Below are 25729 nucleotides of genomic sequence, written 5' to 3' on the forward strand. Positions count from 1 at the left end.
CACCAGGACATTTCCAGGTGGCAGATAAGTGAGTGAAAACCGCTGACCTTTACTGAAATTATGACAACATAACTGATGTGTTTGCTAGATATTGTTGTGCTGCCAGATGAACCCAAAAATCTCTGTGGCAGACATTCATATTTACATGACTTAAAAAAAATAAACCTCACGTAATAAATTAAGTTGAACTGGTGTATGACAAATCAAGAGGTTGTTTGGAATACTTGAACAGAACTGTGTTTTCCTTAGCAATCTCTTTTTCGAGTGACACATCACACATTCCAACTATGGTGGTAGGGAACAAGGTGGAAAATACAATACAAGTCATTTATTTATGTATTTATTTATTTTTAGAACTGTGGGGAGCACAACTGTTTGTCCTTCCAGTACTCGTGAATACATGCAAAAGAAAAACACGCCTGCAGGGCTAAAGGTCAATTACCAATACCTTTGCTGAAAACTCTACATTAACTAGCCCGGAAGAAGGCTTTGCTCCCTTTTTAATGTGAAGCTTTGCTTTGGCACGGAAATTGTGCTGCAATCACATTGAGTCTCTTGTGGCTCTCAGCACTTCCCTTTCAGGCCAGGCTTACCCTCAGTGCATTGTCAGCATCAGGATGAGTGGACTTTAATGCACCATCAGGAGAGCGCCTCCAGGCTATGGTTAACTATTTCCAAAATCTACAAAGTTCAAGGACACTGGTTGACTGTGATAAAATGAATTCATATGAAAATAAAATGATGAGTCAAAGATTAAATCCAGAGAGGAAGAGAAGAGAAAAATACCTTCTCGTCATTTCGTGTTCTTGTGTGTATTCAACAAGCACGAACAAGCCCTGCTGCTTCTTCACATACCAGGGACTGTCCATAGTTTGGTTGTGTTTGCTCCTAAAATTTAAAAGACTGATTCAGGACAAAATAATCTATTCGTATGAATAAAACAATAAAGGACATACTGTAAATGTGTTTATTTGGATGAAACACTTCGGCATGCACGATGACAGAATTAATGCCGCAAACACGATAAACCCTGATGTAACTGTATGCTTAAAACTTTAAATGCAACACCAAAAACATATATATTCAAAGTCTGTGTACGCTCCGGATCACTTGTGGTATAGAAAATAGCTGGTAGCATAAGTTTGATGTTTTTTTTTATCACCTAATAAATCACACATGTTATTTTTACGCTATTACTTTTCGGTGATTAACTCAAGCAGTTGATGTGGGTATATGGTACAAATCACCACTGATCACAATGATAAATGTTTAAATTGAGCCATAAAATATATCTCGCACAGTAAAAGATGGAACGACAGAGCAATGTAGCTCTCTGCTTCGCTCTAGTGGTGAAAGTGTTTTGACGAGAAGCGTGCCTCTGGTCTATCGACCACTATCTGGATAGAATCAAAAATGAAGTTGGAATATTCCTTTAGGTTCTATACAAAAACGTTATGTCAGATCAGCTCGTGTTAACGACCGTTGTGTTTTGATGTATGGTAAGTGGCTTGAAATATTGATAAGTGGGAGTACGTGAGTACGTGCGCTCGGTCACCTGTTACGAGTGTACTACGTGTGTACGCTCAAGATGGCGGCGTCTTTGTTCCTTCGTATGTTCAATGACGTCACGCTATGCGTCAGTAGCACGTAAAGTTGTGTTGACAGCAGCGACCGCATTTGTCGCCCAAGAGCCGCAGTCGGTACCATTTGTGCCAAATGGAGTAGTCTCAAAGCGACCCTTTCAGCCGACGCATTTAAAACTAATCGGACGCCTTACTTAAACGTCCTAACAACGACACTATGGCAGACGACCAGTCCACACAATCGTGGTCAATCGACAAGGATGACTACGTTCTCAACGAGGTGATCGGTTAGTAGCCTAGCTTGCTAATGTTTGCCTGCTAGCCTTTGCTGGTTTAATCAGCGCAATGCTAACTGAGACTAGCACAAGTAGTGTTGGGTCTAACACAAGGCCAGTTAGGACACGTTTTCTCATCACGCCAACGTTAGATAACGTAGGGAGCCGTCTTACGAAATGGCCAGTAGTACTTTGACAAGATTGTTTAAGACAGATTCGAGAAATTCACCGTGAAGTGAAAGGGCTTGTTCCTGTAGCCGTCTGTATGTGGTCGCGTCAAACGCAAGAGTGGGTGGTGCTCTGTAGCAGACGCTATACTTCTCTCTACAACTTGCAGTATACGCACCTTTGAGTTAAAAGTGTCGATCCGTCAAACTGTAAGGTAGCTGTATTTCCAAGTTCATGTTAAAATCGAATTCGAAATTCATTGGTGGTGCAATGCAGCTATACTCCATGGTAATTAAAATTGGTCAAAACGTCCTGTAATACCTCCCCAACAATGTCTACGTTAACAGATTGATATAATCTTTGTAAAGGCCCAAGTTTCTGTCCAAGCTCTTTTCCATCATGTGAATGGTGACTGCACGAATTATATTTTGGAGAGATTTGCTTCAAACCTTTTCATGTTCTCCACAGGCAGTGGAGCCACTGCAGTGGTCCAGGCAGCCACCTGCAAGCCCAGAAAGGAGAAGGTGGCCATTAAACGCATAAACCTTGAAAAATGTCAAACTAGCATGGATGAGCTCCTGGTAAGAAATTGTAGTGAAGTGTGATATTTCATACTGTATTCTGTTTGGTGGGAGTGTGGTGTGAAATAGTTGGGGTCCGATCTAACTTGGGAGGCTCAAAACCAAGTTAATATAAAACTGTCTGAGAATGTTTTAAACCAACCTTAGAAACTATTTCATTTTGTAATGCTTCTCAAAACAACTACACCAGTGCTTTCTTATACAGTATTTCACAATTTTATGGCATTAACTTGTCACAAGAGAGGACACAGTTCACTGCCCCATTATCAAGTTATCTTTTGAGTAATAGATTTGAAAAAAAAAAAAACCCTACAAACAACAAAGAAGCCAACAAAACATTACTTGGATTAGTATTCATTTAGTTTTAGTTGCTTTTCTTGGAGACTAAACTTTTTTTCATGAATGATGTGATGTATTAGCAACATGGCTTGTGTTTACAATATGTATATTTTTTAAAGTCCTTAATGTAGTAGCGTCATGACTGATTGTTCATATGTATATTTTTAATGTCCACGTCATTACCAACATGACTGATTGTTTATAGAAAGTGTAATTCGTTTAATGACCTCTTCTCTTTTGAAGTGTCCAAAGGGAACAAAATACAAGCATGATGCAATGCACTAGATCAAACTTCCAACTACAATAATAATCACTTAAATTATTACAGGACTGAATAGTAACAGTCTTTACTGTTTCATAAAAAGTTGATCCAATACCCACAGTGTATTAAGCAAAATGTAAACATGTTTAAGCTTCCTGTCTTTTTTTTGGTGGTCATTTTAAAGTTGTCATTCATTAATGCCAACTTTATTAATTTATTTATTATTGACACCTTTTGGAATGTTTGACTACTTTGAATGTTTCACTGTACAGTATCAGGTTTGCTCATCTGTGAGTCAGAGTGGAAGCTGGCATTAATAAATTTATACTGTCTAACTTATTTGCACTGTAAACTTAAGCAATTATAGCTTTTCCAGGGATGGGCAACTTGAATGATTGCGAGGGCTATAAATGTTTTATCAGAAGGACCATACTTCTATATGAACAAGCACCACATAGTGTAATAGTGGAAATCATATTTGAAACATATGTAAAGTATTTTGAAAAAATATTTTCACCTGTAAAAAGTTGGCATCAGTTCCCTTGTCATAATTGTAAAATGCTGTTCTCAACTATCTGCATGCTGCACAATGTTTTTTTTTTGGTTTTCTTGCCTAGTATCCACACACATGCAGAAAATACACAGATGACTTTTACCCTGCTAGTTAAGCGCTGCTGTAGGCACGCCGCTCGGGGCAAGGGGTGTGTCATTTCTACCTATTCATATCTGTTGGTATCTCTGCATGCTTCCCTTTTCAAGCCAATTGCATGCCATTCATAGGAAATTAAAATGGACACTCGGTGAATTATGGCATACTGGGAAAACTACTGAAGTATAAAGTTCTTGAACTTTGTTACTTCCAATTTCTTATTTAACTGAATTCATATCATATAGAAAAGTACAACCCAAAGAAGTACAACAATCAACAAAATTTGACCGTTGTCATTTTGTAACTTTGCAGAAAGAGATCCAAGCAATGAGCCAGTGCCACCATCCCAACATTGTGTCCTACTACACCTCCTTTGTGGTGAAGGATGAACTTTGGCTGGTCATGAAGCTTCTCAGCGGTGGTGAGTAATAACCAAAACGCTGCCCATGCCAAACTAGTGTTTGCGCTTTGGCAAAAGCTCTCACGAAAGTCACCTACTGCAACATAAAATATTGGCTAAATCTGGCTCTTTTAATGCCATGTGTCTTGGGCAAATGATTAAAAATATGCAGCGAAATGTTCAACTATTTTCTCTGTGTATAGCTTTCTGGTCGAAGAGCACAGAACACATTTACATGGTTCATTAGTCATAAGATTTCATTAGACATGCCTCATTCAATGCTATCAAACTCCCAAATGTTAACACCATTACCAATTGCATATAATAAGGACACATTTTTCAAGTTTTCTTTGAGTTACAGCTGTCAAAAGCTCTAGTCATATCTGACAGGCTGTTCACAAGACTTTCTAGCTTTGGCTGAAGTATTTGACACATAATCTATCATAGAACTCATGCAGGCACAAACTTCAACACACTATGTTGTATTAGAAATGCGGAAATTTTGCAAAGGTTTTGTGCCATTTTAAGCACTTCTGTGTTTATTACGTTTTTACAGTCGAAGAATAGTATGATCCCAAAAACTATAGACACATTTTGGTGATAATATGGATAAGGAGTGTAAGCAAATCCAAAGGTTTCACATACTTTTTCTGGTGTGTGTGATCTTAAAATCTTTTAGTAAACAAAATCTTAAAATCTAACCCTAACCCTAGCGGTTAATATAAAAAGAATCCAACCCCCAAAAACACTTTGGTTGGTTCAACATTGATTCTGCCATCCAATCCTTTAGGCTCAGTCTTGGACATCATCAAACACATCATATCACGTGGAGAGCACACGTCTGGAGTATTGGACGAGGCCTGCATCGCCACCATCTTAAAAGAAGTATTGGAGGGGCTGGAATACCTTCACAAAAATGGACAAATTCATCGGTGAGAAATCATACTGGTGTTATCTCTACACTGGCCATTTGCATTTCACATAGACACGTGGCCTTTTCTGCATGTGTGAGGTTGAATTTAAACTAATTTCATCAATAAAAAAAGATGCATAATTGAAATGCTTATTTCGTGTAAATATCCTGCCTTCTGTTTAGCCCGCCATGTTCTGTGACAGTTTAAATTTGTTAAATTTTGCTCTTCATATAATCCTCATTTTATATACCATAATTATTAAGCATTGTTTTAAGCGTATTCTTATTCATTCGCAGTGATCTAAAGGCTGGAAACATTCTTCTTGGGGATGATGGCTCGGTTCAAATTGCTGGTACATTGCTCTTCCTTTTCTCCTTGTCAGGAAGTCATGATTTTGTGTGTGGTGTCTACCTTCTTTTTTGGTGTTCATCTACTACACACCCATAAAATCGTGCTTATTTATTTATTTATTTATTTATTTATTTATTTATTTCCTCCCTCCCTCCCTCCTTGTGGCCCACAGATTTTGGTGTGAGTGCCTTTCTAGCAGCAGGCGGGGATATGACCAGGAACAAATATCGGAAAACATTTGTGGGGACACCTTGCTGGATGGCTCCTGAGGTCATGGAACAGGTGGGATTCTTGTTTAATGGATGGTATTATTTAATTTTTTTGCCTACCTGTTCTTTGCTTACATTGGTTCTTTCTGTCTTTCTGCAGGTCCGTGGCTATGACTTTAAAGCTGATATCTGGAGTTTTGGTATCACTGCCATTGAGCTAGCCACGGGAGCTGCACCATATCACAAATATCCACCAATGAAGGTAATTATATTTTGGTTCATGTTGACTATTATTATTTTTAATTTGATTATCGCAGAATCTTTCATTTCTTCATTTCCTTGCAACTATTTTGACCATACGTGCTCAGTGAATAGGTGGATGCTATGTCAATTAAGTTGTGTTACTATTGATTAAAATTAGGGATACACCTAATTTTTGGCCACCAAAATCTTTTGGCTGAAAAGGCAAAATACGCATTTTTGGCTTGAAGACAATTAACACTGAAACAATACGTCCGAAAATGGATGTTGTGATGAAGCATAAACCAACAAGCGTTTGTCTGAATTTCCCACGAGCACACAGGAGAAGGATAGGAGCAACGCTCTTAGGCAAATACTGTAAAGCATTTCAATGGGTTGACGGAATAGCACTGTTAAGCTTCCTTTACTTTCTTGGGACTAAAGGCAAACCAAAATATAAAAAGACCTACCAAGGAAAATAAACAATAACACGTCATGCCAATGGTGTGTTGAGAAGGCCAACTTCAAAATAAACGCACCCTCTAATACATGGACTTCAATGCAATAGCTGCAAAAGGCGTTTATTTTGTTTGTTTCATTTTGTTTTGTCTATTTTATTTCATTTTCATCCTGTGCAGGCCACTGCATATGACATAACAGTTTGATGCCAAATTTGACAACCAGCCATGCGGTGATGTGTGAAAAGTCCATCCTAGTGTTTCGGTTTTCGGCCAAGCATTTTGGTGCGTCTCTGAATTAAAATCACACAGAGTGAAATTTTAAAGTTGGCCAAGTTAGAACACACTAAGAAAGAATGCTTTCTCCACTTTGCTGAGTAGGTGGGTTAATCATGCCGAGTGAAGTTGTGCTCTCTTGTTCTCGTGTTCTTTTAAGCTCTCACTGTTCTTCCAGTCTGTTGAGTCCGTCATTGAAGTAAATTATGCACTACTAAAGGAAATACAAAGTATGAGCCCTGGCATCATCCATTTGAATTAATAATTGAATCTATATGCATAAGCACACACATATACATACATATCTGTGGGTACAATGTATGTATATATGTAATATGTACATATATATGTACAAGTGCATTGTAATTTAGAATATCATCAAAAGGTTTATTTTAGTAGTCTTATTCAAAAAGTGAAACTCATACATATTAAGTACTGTACATAGATAAATACTTTTCCAAAGGCCAATTTCTATATCAAAATAATTATGATGTGTGCTATGGAATACACTTCAGTGAGTTGGTCAATTAAATATTCCACCGTGTGTATGTAAATTTGACAAACTCATTATTTATGGTCATTCAAATTGTTGTCTCAGTTTGAATGTAGAAACTTATCGGTGCATGTGCATAGGTGCTGATGCTGACTCTGCAGAACGACCCACCCTGTCTGGAAACGGGTATAACAGACAAGGAGATGGTGAAGAAATATGGCAAATCATTTAGGAAGATGATCACCCTGTGTTTACAGAAGGACCCAGAAAAAAGGTACCCGTGCATTCATGAATAGTCTCTTCATCGTTGCTTTTTTTTTTTTTTCTTTTCTGATTTTACCATTTCTATTTTGGGTAGTTCCCTTTCCCATTTATTTCTTTTTGGTCCTTTTTAGGCCAACTGCAGCCGAGTTGCTTAAGCACAAATTCTTCACAAAAGCCAAGGCAAGCGTCTTTTTTAAATTTTTTTAATCCAGTGTATTTTTGTGTGCAATGTATTTTTATGTATGTGTAATATTTGTTTATTTTCTGTAGAATAATGACTACCTACAGGAGAAGCTGCTACATAAAGGTCCCTCAATAACAGATCGTTCAAAAAAGGTCTGTTGTCCTTTGATGAATTACATACTCAACCAGGGGGGATTTTAAAGTTAATTTTTTAAATGTATTTATTCTTTCAAACTACACTCAAAAGGTGAGGCGTGTTCCCGGATCCAGCGGTCGTCTCCACAAGACGGAGGATGGTGGTTGGGAGTGGAGTGATGATGAACTGGACGAGGAGAGCGAGGAAGGCAAAGCTGCTGTGGCAGCTCTGCGGGTGAGATGTAATTGAGAGTTTCTGCTAAGCATCAAACATGATTAAGTGGCAAGGGTGGGCTATGTCATTATCAATAAATGAACTTTCGATACATGAATATAAAAACTTGAATAATATCCGTCATGCGGACTAGTCAATTGTAGCGTGATGAAAAGCTCAGGCCATACACATACAACACAAAACAAATCTGATGGGCACATTAAAATTTTAACTCACCGTTACACCAAATTAATGGGAGCCCTGAGCTAATTTCTCTGCAAGAGTCAAGATGGGAGACAATGACACCTGAAATGTGTTGCCTATATCCAGTTGATGCCGTTGTTGTTTTTTGTTGCGGTTACTGCAGAAAACGCCGCGTAACACCGATAGGATGCCGAAAATGGCAGCATTTTTTTTAAAATGCTTTGGAACATAAGTCACAGTTTGGACAAAAGATAAACATGTTTTTGTAAAATTACTTTATCTCAACATAACTTCTTGTAAGCGGAGCCCACTACTGTCCTTCAAGTACTTCTAGATTGGATACCTCATTAAATTCCAGAAGGTAAAGATAATTTAACCGGACAATAAATGAGTGAGAATCATTCATACAAAACATTTTAGAATGAATTATTTGTGAATCAGCACAAGCGTGTCTTTTAAAACGAACGCATAGATAAGGTTTGTTGGTCCCCTGTCTTTTAAGTTGAAATCATGTCGTGGTGTGGAATTATACTCTCCTGTCTTCTCGGCTGTGATGTGATGATGTCTTGATTGTTGAGGGTGGGATCCTTTAAATTCTATCCATTGGTATAAAGATTGGGTGTTTTAAAAGAATTGCATGTTTTTAATCTTGACAATCTGTCATGTCCATTCTGCAGTCACCCAGAGTGAGGGACGGGTCTCAGACTATGGAGGTGAGTGTTAATGACGGACATGATGAGCAGATGTTGATTTTTCTCAGTAATGTCCAATGACGTGATCTGCATGAACGTCTTGTTTGTCCTCCCCCTTTTGATTTCTCTGTGCTTATAACACTGCAAACACTTAAACTTACTTGCGTGTCATACTGCTTAGATTTCCCCTTCACCAGATGGCGCCAGTGCAACCCTTAAGCCGCCTCCTGCTGTCAACGCGAATGTTACACCTGTGGGACAAAGTGGCGAAGCCATTCCACCACAGGCCTCCACTCCTGCTCAGACAATGAGCCCATCTCATGCACCTTCCACTAAAGTAATAACATATTAGCAGTTGAAGGCAGTCTTTAAAGCCTCTGTTCACATGGGCCTCATGTATATTGCACACTTGCTGTTTTAGGATCCCATTGTATCTGACGCTAGTGTTCCCATCAGCCTCGTCCTGAGGCTGAGGAATCCAAAGAAGGAGCTCAATGACATCAGATTTGAGTTTATGTCTGGCAGAGGTATGATGAAGAGCATATAAGATCATGACAACAATTATTACTTGCTTTGTGCTAATATTTCTTCACATCATCAGACTCTGCTGATGGAGTGTCTCAGGAGTTGGTTTCGGCCGGACTGGTTGATGGGAGAGATTTAGTTATTGGTAAGTAGTCCAGTCGGGCTGAACGATTCATATTGGGATTAGATAAAGAAATTGTATAAATGGACCTTATTACTGCGTCATATAGACTTGTACAAGTAGCGCTATGACTAATGGTGCAGCATGTAACCATGGAAAACATGGGAAGACGAAAAAGCTCATGCTAATCACAAATCCAAAGTGAACCGCTGACTTGCAAAAGACCAGCCGTCTGACTGGAGTTGCGTTAAGCTGAGCCCAACCACCTTAAAAAAAACATGAATTTATATCTAGATATTAAATCATACACCATGCAAAGACATACTGAAAATTAATTGGTTATGAATGACGTCACCCATGAATTTATATCTAGATATTAAATCATACACCATGCAAAGACATACTGAAAATTAATTGGTTATGAATGACATCACCCATGATAACGTCTACGTTTGCCATGCTTCTAGGTAGCACTAATAATAAGAAAAACCTATTGGAAGGAGCTCTTTCGGGAGAGTTAGGTACAAGATAGGAGAACAACCTTATAAGGTCAAAAATATAGTAAAAATATCAGCAATGTTATTTGGTTTGTAATTATTCTGAGACAAAAGTAATTATTGTACTTAAAAACTGATGCCTCCTACTCTTAGCCTTAAAACCACTGTTCCACAGTTACCTTGAAAAAGTAAAGCAGTTACTGTACCGATTTACTTGCTGCGATAAGTACTAATATTACAAGTGACTTTATTGGAAGTATTTTTAATAGTGATCCTAGCATACATTTTGACTTGTAATCATTTTGATTAAAAAGATTGATTGAAATTTCAGGATTTACTTGTTTTAATGAAAAAAAGGCTCTATTTAAAATTCGTTTTGAATCATTTCTAAACTAAAATGCTATTTTACATGACATCTAATTAGTAAAGAAAAAAAAATGTTAATAGATATTCAGTGTTACTTCAGTTTTTTACAGTTACAAAAAGTGAAATCCGCTAAGAAGGTATTAACTTTAGTCTGCATAGGGATAGTAACATTGAGTGGTTGTTATTTGGTAACACACACATTTAGGACTAGCGTGTTACAGCCATCACTGCGTAAAACACAGACAAGTATCATTGTAACATGACTCTTGACTTCCTTCTTTTAATCTTCGTTGCAGTTGCTGCCAATCTGCAAAAGATTGTGGATGATCCTCAGAATCATAAAAATGTCACCTTTAAGCTGGTGCGTACACAAAGTCGTCATGGGGGATTATTTTTTTTTTTTCTATATTTTTATTATATATTTTTTCTCTCCCGACTACATGGAGTTCCCGGATTAATGGTCAAGCGATTAATGCGGCGGGGATTATTTGTCCAAATGATTTTTTTTTCCATATTTATTTGACATATTTTCACCCCGCGTTTTAATATCATTTTTAATCCAGCTGGTTTTTGTTTAATGTTGGAAGACTCCCCACACTGTTGCTTACTGCACATGGAAACACTTTCAACTCTTCAGTGAACTGCAGCTTTATGGATATTTTGTCTGCCGCACTGGCTTTTAGGTTTATTGTGGCAATAATTAGAGGTGCGTTGTTGGTTTTTGATGTAATGTTTTTTTGGGGTGTAGGGGATTGACGGTATTTGTTGCAGATTCAAGAAAAGAAAATCGACAAATACATCAAACGTACATTAGTTTTTTGTTGTTTTAATTTGAAAACAAATCTATTATCGTTGGTGATATGCACGATGGCAACGCTGCTTGCTTTGTCCCCCAGGCATCTGGTGTAGAGGAGTCCGAAATTCCCGATGACATTAAACTCATTGGCTTCGCGCAGCTCAGCATCAGCATCAGCTAAGTCAAAGCGTGTGCAGCAAAAGACAGCAACTACTGGTAATGCACTGCTGCATGCTAGTAAAATCTATGACGCCACTGCTGCCAAAGAGAGGAGGACGGCGAGACGTGAAGCTGGCTGAAAGTGTGACACTGCGGCAGGATGCACGAGGACCACGCGGGGAGGAGGTTCAGTTCATCACAGGAACACACTTGAAATGTTTACGGTGCGCTTATTCACGGAAGAGGACATGCAATCAATTATTAACTCCTATTCCCCTGACCACCCGCCCTTCTCTTCATTCATAAGCACAACCCAAACCATCTCCTGTCAGTACTGGAAACGATGCCTTCCTCTTTTCTTTTTAGATAACTTTTTTTTCTTTGTTTTAGGTGAATTAAACCGTGCCACACAGCTCAAACGAGTGTATCGTCACCTTATGCTACACTGAATCTAACCAGTGAAATCAAGCCTTAGTTAATTATTAACTACACTTATCTCCTGTATGATGGATCAACGAAACATGAGTATTGGCTGAATAGTTCTATGCATTTTTATGATCTCCAAAAATCCTTCTAATAATGAAACCTTGGGGTGTCAACATTTTTTCGTTTAAACCAAGTCTGAAGCAAAGCGTCTCCCCTTACCGTTGAAACACAACCAAAGACATCAATCAGACTCTGACCGCACCAATAAAATCCCTCAAATGCACTTGAAACAACCATTTATCTGCTTTATGACACTTTAGTTGGAGTGTTCAAGTATTCAAAAAGAAAAAAAAAAAGTAGACTGGCCTGATATTGTTATCCTATGCAATTTGTTTTAACTGAATGCGACATCGTGTGCTACAAGCGCTTCTCTTTGGCTGAATTAAGTGTCTCTCCATACCTCAGTAGTCGAAAGTGTCAAGAAGCAAGGCCGCTTCTCAAGTTGACTGATTCCGCAAGCATCCGAGCAAAGTGAATTTTTGACGCACCTACACGGGTCACGTTTGCTTTCTTTTTGTTAGCGATTTTCAACGTTCAAGTTGCAGGTTCGTTTCATTGGCTCATACAGCTTTTGAGAACTTTGTGAAGTTCAATGCAGGCTGGTTTGGTTTGGAAAGGCTGCCGCGTTTTCAACTTCAAAGGTGTGTGTGATGACAAAATGGAAATGTTTCACCTGAGTAAAGGGGCGCTTCACCCAAATAGCACTCACTGCTGGTTTACAGCCATGCCAATAGACCCAAATTGTCAGTGGATAGCAATGGTAAACCATGAATTCAAGTTGGGTGCCATTAATACGATACAAATTATTACCAGTGTTAAATAGATTGCTTTGAAATGAATTCTCATTCATGTATTTTTAACCTTTGCTTAAGTGGCAACAAGTCCAGGTTGTAACTTGCCTTATTCAAAGTTTGCTCGGAATCCGCTCCAGCTCACCTGACTTAAACAAAACGGATGGATTGGATGCTCTTTAAATAAATCTTATAATTTAAGCCTACGCCGAAATTTTAATGTTTAACTTGTGAGGAACAAAGTTTATACTATGACCCACTACCACCACTTCTCCTTTTTTTTTTTTTTAACTTGTTAGCATATTAACACTTATGACAACTGAATACTTATTAAATGTGAGTTTTCATTGCTGTTAGCTCTAACACGCACAATTCCATCACAGATTTCCTTTGAAATGTATTTAAGAAGCCGACCAGAAACATCTATTTAGGTGGAGTGACCCTTCCAGAAAAGTTTACTTGCCTGACAAGTTTTTTGTGTGTGTTGGCTGGATTTTAGTGTCTTAGCTGTCCAAAAACTCCTCTGGATACTTGTCACTCCCAGTGTAGCTGTCTGCTTTATTTGTACCACATGAAAAGGGCTGCCTTGAAGCTGCTTGTTCAGGTACCGGAGTAAATGGTGTGTACAGGATGAATTACATGTATGTGTGTTGCAAATCCTAGCACTGTCACATACATTTTTTTTTTTTTTTTCATCTGTTGATGCATTTGACTGTTAAACATGTACATGCCGTATAAAATGACTTGTAAATGTTGATTCCGGAAAACAGATGGTAAACCTGATTGTTGACTCATTTAGAGCCAAAAAGTTCATTTTGTTGTGTTGGTTTTTTTTTTTTTTTTTGCCATTTGCCTTTGTCATTTGCATCACTAACCATGCACAATTTGGTTTAATTGGCACCTTATTGTTAGGTTAACATGCGTATTGTACCAGTTCGGATATGCAGATGTTTTTTTTCATATAGATTTGTGCAAACCCACTGGAGTTTTCATATGGCACAGGATATGTTTGTGGGTGCGTGTGTGTGATTTTCTGGTGTTAATTGGAATACCCAGATTTTTTTTTTTTTTAAATATATATACACACTTAAAAACATTATTTTGCCTCACCACGGTAACTAAATCATTGAATCAAATGATGGCAAACTAACATCACATTTCTGAAGTTATACCTATTCAGTTCTATACGCCTATAGTTTGTCAAATGCAAAATTGAATTGGAACATTTATTTAAAGACAAATTGTACCCATTGATGTAAAATGTCTCCATGGGCAGAATGCGTTTTGGTTGTAAAATGTCACCATGAGCAGAATGAGTTTTGGTTGATGAATAAAGCCACAGTGGATTAAAAACAAATGGTCATAATGTTGTTTGGTGTTTGTTTTTTTCTTTATATACTTTACCAAACCACCATGTGAAAGTAGTTATCATGCTGTGGCCATCTTTTTTGTTTTGTGTTTATTAAAAATTCAAGGTACTTTGAAATGTACGGATAGCTGGACAGCTGTTTCGTGGTTTCGGCTGTTTTCGTGGTGTGGCTTCAGTGAACAGGACGTTGCCAGTTAGTATGGTTTGCATCATGACCAGTTCACTGCAGTTTTCTCACAGCTGACAATATGTCTGTTGACGAGTAATAACCATACGGAAAGATTGATTCAATTCTGTTGCATTTCGTCCTCACTTTCACTTGCCTACGTTTTACCACCAACTCTCTCGTCCCTCTCCATGTTTCTTTTGGGATGCAGTCTTCGTAAAACCAACATCAGCCGGCTTTATGTTGGGGTCTTGTCGGTGTAGCGTTGAAGATAAGCCATGAGAAGGGTCTCAAGCTTTATCATGTGCAATAACTGTCATACGCGCAGTACTCCACAACATTACCATTAGCACCTAGTGCACCCCTGCACTTTCGTTCACTTTTTAGACTGTAGTCTCATCTGTTTGTGTGTTTATATGTACACATATACGGGAACATTTTATCATATTGTTTATTTCTGTGGCTAGATCTGTTATATTGGTTGTTATCTATCTATCTATCTATCTATCTATCTATCTATCTATCTATCTATCTATCTATCTATCTATCTATCTATCTATCTATCTATCTATCTATCTATCTATCTATCTATCTATCTATCTATCTATCTATCTATTCTGTCTGTCTATCTACCTACAGTATCTCCACTCCAGGCTGCAAACCACTCGGGTGCAACTTGAGCCTCACTGATTAATGAACAGTACCACATCGTCTGCAAATACACTGTGTTCCAAGTGATTATCCTAATGATGTTTTCATTAGACTTTTATAGTCAATGCAAATGGAACATTATAATTTTGAGGTCATCCATTACGAGAATTACACAAGAATAATTTGAATTCTTTTAAACAAAGCTCCTAGTGATAATTATTTTAGTCAACATTAAAACTTTAACTTCATTCAAATGTAGTCTTCCAAATTATTAGCGGTATACTGTACATTTTACAGATGGTAGAGAACTGAAAATATCAAGTCATTTCAATCAAAAACAGAGAGGTTAAGTTACATTTTCACAAAAGACCACATTTTTGATAGAAGGCTCACAATTATTGCGTATATAAAACTTATTTGATCAACAAAGAGTGACCAGCTGCTAGTCTAATGACACTATCACAAAGTTGGTAATCGAACTACGGCCTTAGGTGTCCAAGCGCACGAATCAACATCCTTCAGTTTGAACATGTCCAATAACAGAACACCGCTTGAGTTTGAAACGGGGCGGGGGTGACCACACCATGCCCTTTACATGAGCACTGAAGTCCGTCAACAAAATGGTGGAGTACCCAGCAGCAGTGCTCCCCTGCATGTTTTCCCAGGGCTTCAAAGAGTTGGTACTTTGAACTGAGGTTCACTGCATAAGCTCAAACAACAATCAGCTGAGATCCAAGTGAGGATATAGGACATCGGTGGAGGGATTTCATTCATGTATAGGAAGGACCCCCCCCATAAAAATCACCTTACAGATAATAAAATTCATGTCGGTGCTTTGTGGAAATAGTGGGTTTTTTTTTTTGCCAGATGGAAGGTGTGAAACACACACATTTAAATGATTAAAAGCTCTCAAAACCCAAAGTGCCAACTCCCCTTGAAGGTGTTTTCACATATTCCACAAGAACAAACAAGGCTGTCTGTAATTTTGTCTCATCTCACCAGCTCCTTGTGAAGTGTCAATATTGCTCACAATAATAATTTGGATAGATGATTGATGAGTACATATTTGAGAAGACGCGGATAAAAGAACGTCTAGACCAGGCGTCTCCAAACTCGGTCCTGGAGGGCCGCTGTCCTGCATTTTTTCCAGGTTTCTTTCTCCGACCCACCTGAAGCTTGCTGATGACCTGATCATTTGAATCAGGTGTGTCGGGGAAAGAAACCTGGAGAACATGCAGGGCAGCAGCCCCCGAGGACCGACTTTGGCGACCCCTGGTCTGGACAAACTCTTAATGATGTGGTTGCATGCCCGGTATTACCATGTGAAGTTTTCTGTATTATTTCATCTTGAGAGAGAGAATCCTTTTCTTTTCATCTAAACCTGGTGCCAGATATGGGATGTTTCAACCATCTCTGGCCTGGATCACCAGTGTTGTGGAAAATATTCACATATTTCACAGACCCAAAATTCAAGCTGAGGCTACTACTCTACTCCTCAGTTCTGTGACAAATTGTGTCGGAAGTGGGTTCCATTTTGAACTCTGTAAAACTTATCAACTGAATAGTTCTGTCCTCAATTCCAGAGTATTTTCCAAAGAAAGAAAGAAAGAAAGGATGGAAGGAAGGAAGGAAAGAAGGAAGGAAGGATAGACAGACAGACAGACAGACAGACAGACAGGCAGACAGACAGACAGACACATTTTAAATAAAACAATCAAAAAATCTTTAAAAATAACTATTGAATTAATTGATTGTTTCAATTAATTATTTCAGGAAAATAAGTTCAAAAAATATTTTTTTGTTCAGTAGGTTATTCAATTTCATTATTGTAAAAAGCTTGTCCCCCACACTAAAATTGTACGACCCAAATTGACATGTGCCGCCTCTCGTTACCTTTCAAGTTAATGATTCATTGTTGTCAACACATCTCTACTATGATCCCAAAAAAAGGACACTTTAAGTTGAATATTTTTCCATGGACACATATTTATAATTATGTAATTATATTTATAATGATATCTTTTTGAAGTCTGACACTTTATGTTGATCTGGGGTGGACAAATATTTACTAATAATGAAGTTATTGACTTTTCACTGTGAACAGATCTCTCCTGTAACCCCAAAACAGGATGCTTTCAGCTTAATATTTTTCTGTGGACAAATATCTATTTATAATCATTAGTATTTTTTATAACAGGTCTGACACTATATATTGATTATTTTTTATGTGAAAAATTATGTATTAATAATTAAGGTATTTCTTTTTGATAATAGATTTCTTCTATGATCCAAAAGAGGACACCTTAGGTTGATTCTTTTTTGTGGACCTATACAAATGAAGTTTGAAGCGGTCTAAAGTTTAATAAATCAGACATTGATGGCATGTTTTAAGTCTTTTTTTTTTTTTTTAAACCCTAAATGTTTATCACTGGTTATAGGGTACTTGACTGAAAAGATATTTCACAGTGGATATGTGTCAGAGAAATCTCTAAAAGAAGACGAGGACAAGCCTAGCTACTAAGCAGCAAAAAGAGTAACTCAGACCAGCCAAGATTGACTTTTCTATACCATGGATAAGGAAAAAGCTTGGACAAATGAACTCGTGTGTTCTCCAACTGCCCAAGCGCCCCTGTCTGGTTTTTATTAATTCAGCAAAGCATTGCACATTACAAGACCTAATAGAAAGAGCCAGTTGGGCGCCACCAACAGCTGGGCCAAGGTCCCAGCTCACACTTTCCTGCGTCAACAGCTTTATCTAAGGACTGGGGCGAGATGAACTCGGACTGCACACATGGATAGCAATGCACACTGTTCTAGACAAGAAATAAGCACATAATGATAACAACCTAATATATGATTTCCTTCACAGTATGTCACTGAAAAAAACATTGAGAACGTCTGGTTTACACAACCATAAATCTCTCACTCATCAAATGTGCTGCCCGTTTCATGTGTTTGTCTTATTATTAATCTTCATTGGGTGGAGAACAAGAACATGTTTGGAGATGAAATTGAGTGTGTAAACATGATGAGTAAATATGAAAAGATATATAAAAGAACGAAAGCTAAGAAACTGGTACCGTTGACTGGCAGAACGCGACTACAGGTCAAAAATGTAAGTACTGTAGCTGAACTATGCACGCAATATATTGTTTGAACTTTTTAACCATTTACCATTTGTTGTACTGTGCACTGTTAATTGTAACATTTTCTCTCACAGAAAAGCACAATGAAGCTTCTGATCTTGACTTTGAGTGTCATCCTGCTCTTCACAGCAGGTGAGGGTTTTGGATTTTAAAGGATAGCCAGGCATCAGAGGGAGCTGGAACACACGCGATAAAGTCACAGGATTCATTTGTTGTTCATTCAGGTTTAAAGTAAGCCCCATAAATTCTTTGTATTTTGCTTTTTAGGTGAAAGTCTGAAGTGCCACATGTGCATGCCCGGACCGCATGACGAATGTCTTCTAGTTGAGCAGCACTGCATGGACGAAGAAACAGTCTGTGGAAATCCTGCACACCACATCCGTAAGTGTGTTTTAAATCGTTTTAAATCACGTGTGTTTTAAAATATGCTAAGTTAAGTTTGGCTTTCTTGCATTATAACAATTAGTTTCCATTTCCAACTACAAAGACCATGTAGTGCGTTCCAACTGGTAGTACTGGAGAAACTACATTTTAAGCATCATATACATGATGAAATCCTAGTGGATATGCTTGACCCAAAGACTTGGCCATTACTGGAACCTGCTCAGAGACTGGGATGCATCAGAAAGGGTGATGTAAAAACATTGCTGATGCTCACAGTGGCAAAACCTGATATCATAAATGGTTTAGTCAAATGGCCCGCAAATTGTGGGCAAAAATCTTTTGGTTTTTGTTAAAATCTCAAGGAAAATGTGTTCAAATATTAAAAAATACAAATGAATAAACTGTTAGACGAAAACATCATTATTTCGGGTGCAGCCCATGCGGACCGGTGGTTGGGGACCACTGCTTTAGATGATCCACATTATACTAAGTGTATCAGGCTGGTGTTTATTCTCTTCATGTTTCTTTTTTCTTTGCTTCCTCCATCAGATACTGAACATCAGGGATGCCTGACAAGTCACGCATGCGATCTACTTCTTGCAAGTCCGCACAATGAAGGGGCAACCTGCTGCTCAACTGACTTGTGCAATGAGGCCTGACCACACTAGAGGAAAATATCTGTCACTTTTCAGAGTGATGCCTGCTAATTCTTGCAACATTCCATAGTTCTAGTGCTCTATCAAATCACATGCTCCACCTGGGAAAGAAATCCTATGGTCAAGCATCCCATAGCTACTTTTTGATTGAATGAAAATCCTCAAAAGTCATCTGTCCTTCACTTTCGGCTTTGAATAAATACAATCATGCAGACATATTGGCCTCGGATTTACTCAGCTGTTTTGTGAACTGTGAGTGGTATGAATGTGATAGAGCCTTTTGTCAATTATTCTCTATACAGTTTAAAGTCAATCAGAAAATAATTTATCGGAAGTGTGTTTCTGTTTGTGTGTACATTTATAAAACTGGATGTGCATCCCCACAAAAGATGTTTTGATATGGTTTCCGAGCAAATTTGAGGATGATTTTATTTCAAAGAGTTATGATGGGATTTGATTCAATTTATCAATTTACAGTCGGCATTTACACCTCCATCGCGTTCGGTGTGAACGTAGCATAATAATATTTTGACAACAAACCGGAAGCGGTGGGGGCGGCAGGGGACTCACGACTGATTAGACGAGGAGGGGCAACTTGATTGGACATACAGTACATGACGTTTGTCATTGAGCAGGAAGTGTGATGTAGTCATTTTCTTTTTTGAAAAAAAAAGGGCCTCAACAGCGATTCAAAAGTATAACAGTATTTTTCGGGTCATATCATATGTCAAATCAAAATCATATGTGCTTGTGTTGATGCGCCGATGCTTTTTTTGTATTGGTATGGTGTTGTATGTTCTTATCCGACATGGAAAAAGACACCTACCTTTTGAAATTGCATGCCCGGTACTGGAGTATGCTGGGGTCTAATAATTTGTTCCAATGTTGAATCACAGAGACAAAAAGTCATTTGAAAGGGGATCAATAAAAATGGATCTTTCCTCAGCAATCTTGCTGAACATTTGAAATATCATCCATCATATGTTTTGCCAGATGAGAACATTCGTGTTTATTATTTGATTTCCCTTTGAGGATTTGTCGCTCACATTTGTCTTTTCTTTAAGTGACTAAACTTGATGAAAATATTTTCCCGGTTAAATTTCTGTTTGGTGCATCGGAAATAGCACACTCCTTCTGCATCTATTTTTTTTGTCAAATTCTGAGAAGCTGAATCCCCCCGATTATATGTTTCAATAAAATAGGTCCAACTGTCTTAAGTTTGATTTAGGTGCAGCACCTTATTTCAGCAGCATTTGTATTTCAAGTTTTCTATAAATAAATTCAAGATGAGTTGAGTTAATATTGTTAGGATTTCTAGTGGATGTTTAGCCACTCTCATGGCGAGGACACGTTTTGGTGGCATGATTGCTAAACACGCACTGTCATGCAATGCTAATAAAGTCTCATTGCACTGGTCACCAACGTCACCACAGATAGCCTTCCAAGCACCACAGGAGTACATCTATATATGTGTATATTAGATTCCTTCCATTCCAACATGATGTGCAGATCTTTAACTGTTCCATGAAAGCAACACGTGTGATTTGAGATTTGTGGTAGGTAAAGGCAAGAGAAAAAACATTTTCAAATGTGATCTAATCAACGTCTGGTAAAACTGACTAATCGAATGATGTCACCTATGTTGTTTTCTTATTTAAAACCAAAAGTATGGACTGCACTGTCCGTCAAACATTAACTCATTGAGTGTTAAATATTCAGTTGCTTGAACCTTAACACAGCGATTTGCCACTTTGTCTCACAGGTCAAAAAATGGGTTTTGGAGAGGTTCTACGTGCCATTGGAGAATTTGGAATTTTTCAGAAGATTATTCTTTTTGCACTAACCTTTCCAAATTCTTTACTGCCTTTGTGTTTTTCTAGTTTTCTTTTTATCGAGTCAGATCCAGATCGTCATTGTAACACGAACTGGATCCGTAAGGCTGATCCCAACTTGACGTTGGATGAGCAGCTGAACCTGACCCTTCCTCGAGAGCAAAATGCTTCTTTCAGCAGATGTCGCATGTTTGTTCCGGTGGACTGGGACATTGGAGCCATCAGAAAGTATGGACTCAACGAGACTACAGTGTGTCAGAATGGTTGGGTGTACTCACACACAAAATATGAGACCACGATAGTAACCGATGTAAGTGACTATATGGGCTTGTGTGTTCTCATTGATGAAGTCATGCTGATTCTGTGACTTTTGCCTTGCAGTTTGATCTTGTCTGCGACATGTCCGACATGCCTTCAATTGCACAGACAATCTTCATGGGTGGTATACTTTGTGGTTCCATTATTTTTGGGCCAGTTCTTGAACCGTAAGTGAATACACTCTAATGACAAAAATACTGGGACCTACTTCAAGTAAAATCTGGATTGACTTCTTTCTACTGAATTTCTACTGAGGTCCACATATATAAAGCTTATTTTTTTGGAACGCTGTTGATTAAAAAATTATTTTAATGAACAAGCTTTGACTATGTATGAGAATAATCAAATAGCTCTTTATTTTACTGTCACATTTAGATTTGGCCGTCTGAAAACCACTCAGATTCCTGCGGTGATCCTACTCATATGCAATATTGTATGCGGCGCGTCGCCAAATTTCTACGTGTACATCATTGCGCAGTTCCTGGTTGGAATTGGTCTTGCAGGATATAGAATTAACTCTACTGTATTAGGTATGGTTAATGAAACCAGTGGTTGGTTTTCACACCAAATGTTACCATGCGCGCCTTCTAAAAAAAACAGGATGCAGTTTATTCTCTGTCTGATTGGTGTGTTAAAATGTATTTGTAGCCACGGAGTGGATTGGGGTCACCAAGAGGTCATTTCCCTCATGTATGAGCCAAATGTTCGCCGCTCTGGGGCAATGTGCTCTGGCTGGACTGATTTATAAAGTTCGCTACTGGAGGATAATACAATATGGGCTGGCGGCAGTCTACTTTGTCGTCTGCCTCTATGTTTGGTATGTACTGAAATGTGAGAGAATTCTGCATAAGTCAACATTCGGGCAGCAAAGTTACTCAAATGTTTGAAATTATTCAAGGTGGATTCCTGAATCTGTGAGATGGTTGTTGAGCAAAGGAAGAATCGAGGAAGCAAAGAATTTGATCAGGAAAGTGGCAGCAATAAATAAAAAGGAGACCCCCGAGTATATGCTTGACTGCATGGTAAGTTTTGATTGCCATCACGTTTCAGAAAACGTTTGACTTTTACCCCAGAGTTTAATCATTTGTTTCCCTTTCTTTATTACACATTTACAGGGAAATGAGAAAGTGCAAACGCAAGATGGAGCAATGAAGATCATTTTTACCACACCAATCTTACTGAAATATTTGTTCATTGTGTGTTTTGCATGGTAGGTGATCAAAGCTCAATTTAAAATGTAGATCGTCCACATTATCTGTCTTGTCATTTCGTGGTTTGTGTTTTGACTGTGTGATCACTGTATGTGAATAATGGACATATTATGGAGATATTAAACAAATACTTTTTGGGCTTCATAGTAGGGATACAGTAATAAATTAATTGGGTATCCTACAGAAAATTCTTATCGAAACTCGATCAAGTATTAAAATACATTTTTATTTGGGGGGGGGGGGTATAAACACACACGGCAAAATGCAATTTCAGGTAATTATGAAAGAACGATGTTTCTAAATTTTTGATGATCAGTTTTTATTTTACTCAAGTTTAAACTGTGCTTAGCATCACATTACGTTCTTCTCTAGAAACATTACATTTTAGACAAATCTTTCACCATAAATTGTTCCTAAGAGATGAATTTGCTGGCTGAAACAACAACTTTGAGACAGCATTGTATGTTAAACGGGATTTCGGCATCCTACACGGGTCAATTTAGTGTTGCTAGCTAATGGCTAAGGTTTCGCTAAATGCAGCTATATTGGAGCCCAAGCCATTAGTAAACACCGGCTCCAGGTACTGAATGTCATTGTCAGTGTAGTTAAGTCATGTCCTAGCACTCAAAATGGTAATTGAATGTTTTAACATGTCATTATTGTTTTATTTTCTCCTTAAGGTTTTCGGTGAACCTAGGCTACTTCTGTCTCATTCTGAATGTGGGTAAATTTGGTTTGGACATCTTTCTGGTTCAGTTCATCTTTGGCGTCGCTGAAATACCCGTACACCTCCTCTGCATTTGGGTTTTGGAACTGTTGGGGAGAAAAATATCCCTCATTTTAGCACTTCTGATTGGTGGGTTTGTTTGCTTCTTGACCCTGGCTTTCTCACAAGGTACTTTGCTATTCCCTCCTATGAAGCATTTTTGGTATCAGCCATACGGTATTTTTCACACACCATTCTATTTTATGAACATGAACTCTCTTTCTAGACAATGCTGCTGTTATTACGGCTCTTGTAACAGCAGGAAAATTCTTTTTAAATGGGGCAACATCGATTTGTATGGTCTACTCTCAAGAGCTGTTTCCCACTTCAGTCAGGTAAGCAAATGATCTAAGTTTTATTTATTGTTCATCCTCTACAGGGTCACTGTGAATTTGTGTTGGGGCAAGAAGCGGATATTTTACATACTGTATGTAACTTCCTGGGTGGCGTGGTGGAAGAAAGGTTAGCATGTCAGTTCAGAAGTCCCGGGATAGATTCTGGCTCCGGCCTTCCTTTGTGGATTTTGCATGCCGGTGTGGGTTTTCTCTGGACACTCAGATTTCCTCAAACAATCCCTGAATCATGCATGGTAGGGAATAGGGATAGTGTGTTTGTGAGTGCGATTCGTCATTCATCTTTGCGTGCATTGCGATCGGCTGTCAAACAGTTCAGGGTGTCCCCCGCCTACTGCTCGAAAACAGTTGGGATAGGCACCAGCACGCCTGTGACCCAAGTCAAGATAAACGAATAAAGAAGATGGATGAATGGATGGATGTCACTTAATGTTGAGACATAGAAAAAATAAAAACAAACAAAAGACTGAACTAAAAAATGTTGTGAATTGCAAAAAAAAAAAAAAAAAAAGACATTTAAATGGTCATTTCTTGGCAGGCAAACGGCTGTTGGTTGTGGGGCCATAGCGATGAGAGCAGCCGGACTGCTGGCTCCACTGGTCAACATGCTGGCCGTATACCACGTGTCCATCCCCATCATTATTTTCAGCAGCCTCACAGTGTTCAGTGCAGCTCTTGGTTTCCTTCTTCCTGAAACCAGGAGGAAAGAATTGCCTGATTCTACTAGTGACGTCCAGGACAATAGGTAATCCAACTAATGCAACTGTGGTCATGTATCAGCATGACTTTAGATGTTCTGTAGATCATTGATAGTCTGTGGACACTACACTGGTCGTGGCAGACTAACGTGCTAGTCTCCGCTAGCCCTTAGTAAAACAATTTCTATTTGTTTATGAATTAGGCTTTCATTATTTTAATACAATCCCTATTAGTCAATAACAAAAAAAGTTAAATGATCATACATTTTCTGCATTACTCTGTATGTTGTCTTACAGAAATGGTACAAAGAAGACAGGCACAGACTTGCATCTGAGTCAAAAGAGAAGAAAAGCTACCAAACTTTGATCTATGTTGTATGCTTTATTGTGTGTATACAAGGTTACTATATGAAGCACACATGAAAGTTATTTTATTTGGGTAATCATGTATACTGAAGAAATAAATATGTTCATGCACATTTTGGTGAGTTCCTCCTCCCATCTTCTATAAGAGACCTGCCAATCCAGGTAAGAGCATAATAAGTTGACTGAGCTGTATTTTTATTTTCACATCCTGCATATAATAAGGTTAATCAAAAACAATTATTTAAAAATAAACAGCAATTTTGAAAGCTTAATTAAAATATATTAAATACATATTGTAATGTTGTCATGGTTGCCAGTGATTTGATTTGGCGTGTGAGTAAAGGATGGAAAAGTCCACTTTGCTGGTTTCAATTGAATATTTATTTACATACAATTTGTTGAAATTTTTTACACAAGGACAAACAAGACCTTTCATCAGACATATTCATTTTCATTGTTGTCAAACTATAACCTGATACCCCCAACATGACCAGTTCTACGCCACGGCCAAAAACATTTTGCCTTTCCCTACTACTAATTGCCATTACCCCAAATGGCAATTAGGGGCGTAATTTTAAGGAAAATACATGTTTCCACAAAAACATCCTAACCCTTAATCAGTGATTGATATGATTTTTAATGGTGGAGTGTTGACAGCGTTGACAGATGTGAAAAGATGGCAATAGAAATAAAGTCATGAGGTGGAGTAAAGCTACTTGGTAGTACCCAGCACTGTACTACCGATATCAAAATAAAAGCCAACTATGGACCTTGCAATGACATACTGTATATGCATTACTTGTTATATGCTGTGTTTGTTTTGAAGTTTAGTGTTATTATGGTATGTATAAATATATATATATGGTGTATAAATACTTAAACTAAGTGTAAATATCTTTGTAAGCAAGGAGTTCAGAATCTCCAAATGGATGTGTGAATTTACAAGAAAAATTTCAATAAAAACCAAATCAACAAAAGATAGCTTTTGACACCACTGCTATTTTCACTTGATTGTTATGTACCAATGCATTTTGACACCCTGAGAGAACTTACACATGCAGTAAAACCAACGAAAGATCTACAACACTTTGTTATCTAACGTGGTTTCAAAGTACACTGTTATTATGCGACAGTAATCACATATTGCAGACAAGGGTACAATGCAAAGTATCAGCCACCGCT

General features: G+C 38.1%; 2 protein-coding genes and 2 long non-coding RNA genes across 6 annotated transcripts; 3 read left to right on the forward strand and 1 right to left on the reverse strand.

The window, feature by feature from the left end:
- Positions 1–302: 302 nt before the first annotated feature.
- LOC148414916 (uncharacterized) lies at positions 303–2133 on the reverse strand. Its single transcript, XR_015867464.1, has 3 exons — positions 2088–2133; positions 787–888; positions 303–681 (listed from the first exon to the last, which is right to left on the reverse strand). It is a non-coding gene; the product is annotated as an uncharacterized LOC148414916 (long non-coding RNA).
- On the forward strand, positions 1671–13988 carry LOC148414917 (serine/threonine-protein kinase OSR1-like). Of its 2 annotated transcripts, XM_088429714.1 has the most exons (17): positions 1671–1870; positions 2495–2607; positions 4170–4278; positions 5048–5189; positions 5468–5523; positions 5695–5804; positions 5892–5993; positions 7339–7472; positions 7594–7642; positions 7733–7798; positions 7893–8015; positions 8876–8911; positions 9072–9227; positions 9312–9417; positions 9492–9560; positions 10696–10760; positions 11296–13988. In XM_088429714.1, exons 1-17 carry the CDS (start codon positions 1801–1803, stop codon positions 11374–11376), a joined length of 1587 nt encoding a protein of 528 aa, XP_088285840.1. In that variant the 5' UTR covers positions 1671–1800; the 3' UTR covers positions 11377–13988. The 2 variants fall into 2 exon arrangements, with proteins under 2 accessions (XP_088285840.1, XP_088285839.1); XM_088429713.1 differs by having other exon boundaries at positions 5695–5993.
- Positions 13989–17910: 3922 nt separating this feature from the next.
- On the forward strand, positions 17911–19219 carry LOC148414918 (uncharacterized). The gene is made up of 4 exons (XR_015867518.1): positions 17911–17932; positions 18038–18095; positions 18231–18344; positions 18897–19219. It is a non-coding gene; the product is annotated as an uncharacterized LOC148414918 (long non-coding RNA).
- Positions 19220–20773: 1554 nt separating this feature from the next.
- On the forward strand, positions 20774–24548 carry LOC148414919 (solute carrier family 22 member 13-like). Of its 2 annotated transcripts, XM_088429988.1 has the most exons (10): positions 20774–21145; positions 21217–21320; positions 21529–21683; positions 21802–21970; positions 22052–22175; positions 22269–22363; positions 23045–23259; positions 23357–23465; positions 24022–24228; positions 24479–24548. In XM_088429988.1, exons 1-10 carry the CDS (start codon positions 20774–20776, stop codon positions 24546–24548), a joined length of 1620 nt encoding a protein of 539 aa, XP_088286114.1. The 2 variants fall into 2 exon arrangements, with proteins under 2 accessions (XP_088286114.1, XP_088286115.1); XM_088429989.1 differs by lacking the exon at positions 24479–24548 and having other exon boundaries at positions 22052–22196; positions 22278–22363; positions 24022–24232.
- Positions 24549–25729: the final 1181 nt, after the last annotated feature.

This window comes from Hippichthys cyanospilos, chromosome 12 (genome assembly GCF_059441005.1).
Source record: "Hippichthys cyanospilos isolate Australia breed blue-spotted pipefish chromosome 12, RoL_Hcya_1.0, whole genome shotgun sequence".
NCBI lineage: Eukaryota > Metazoa > Chordata > Actinopteri > Syngnathiformes > Syngnathidae > Hippichthys > Hippichthys cyanospilos.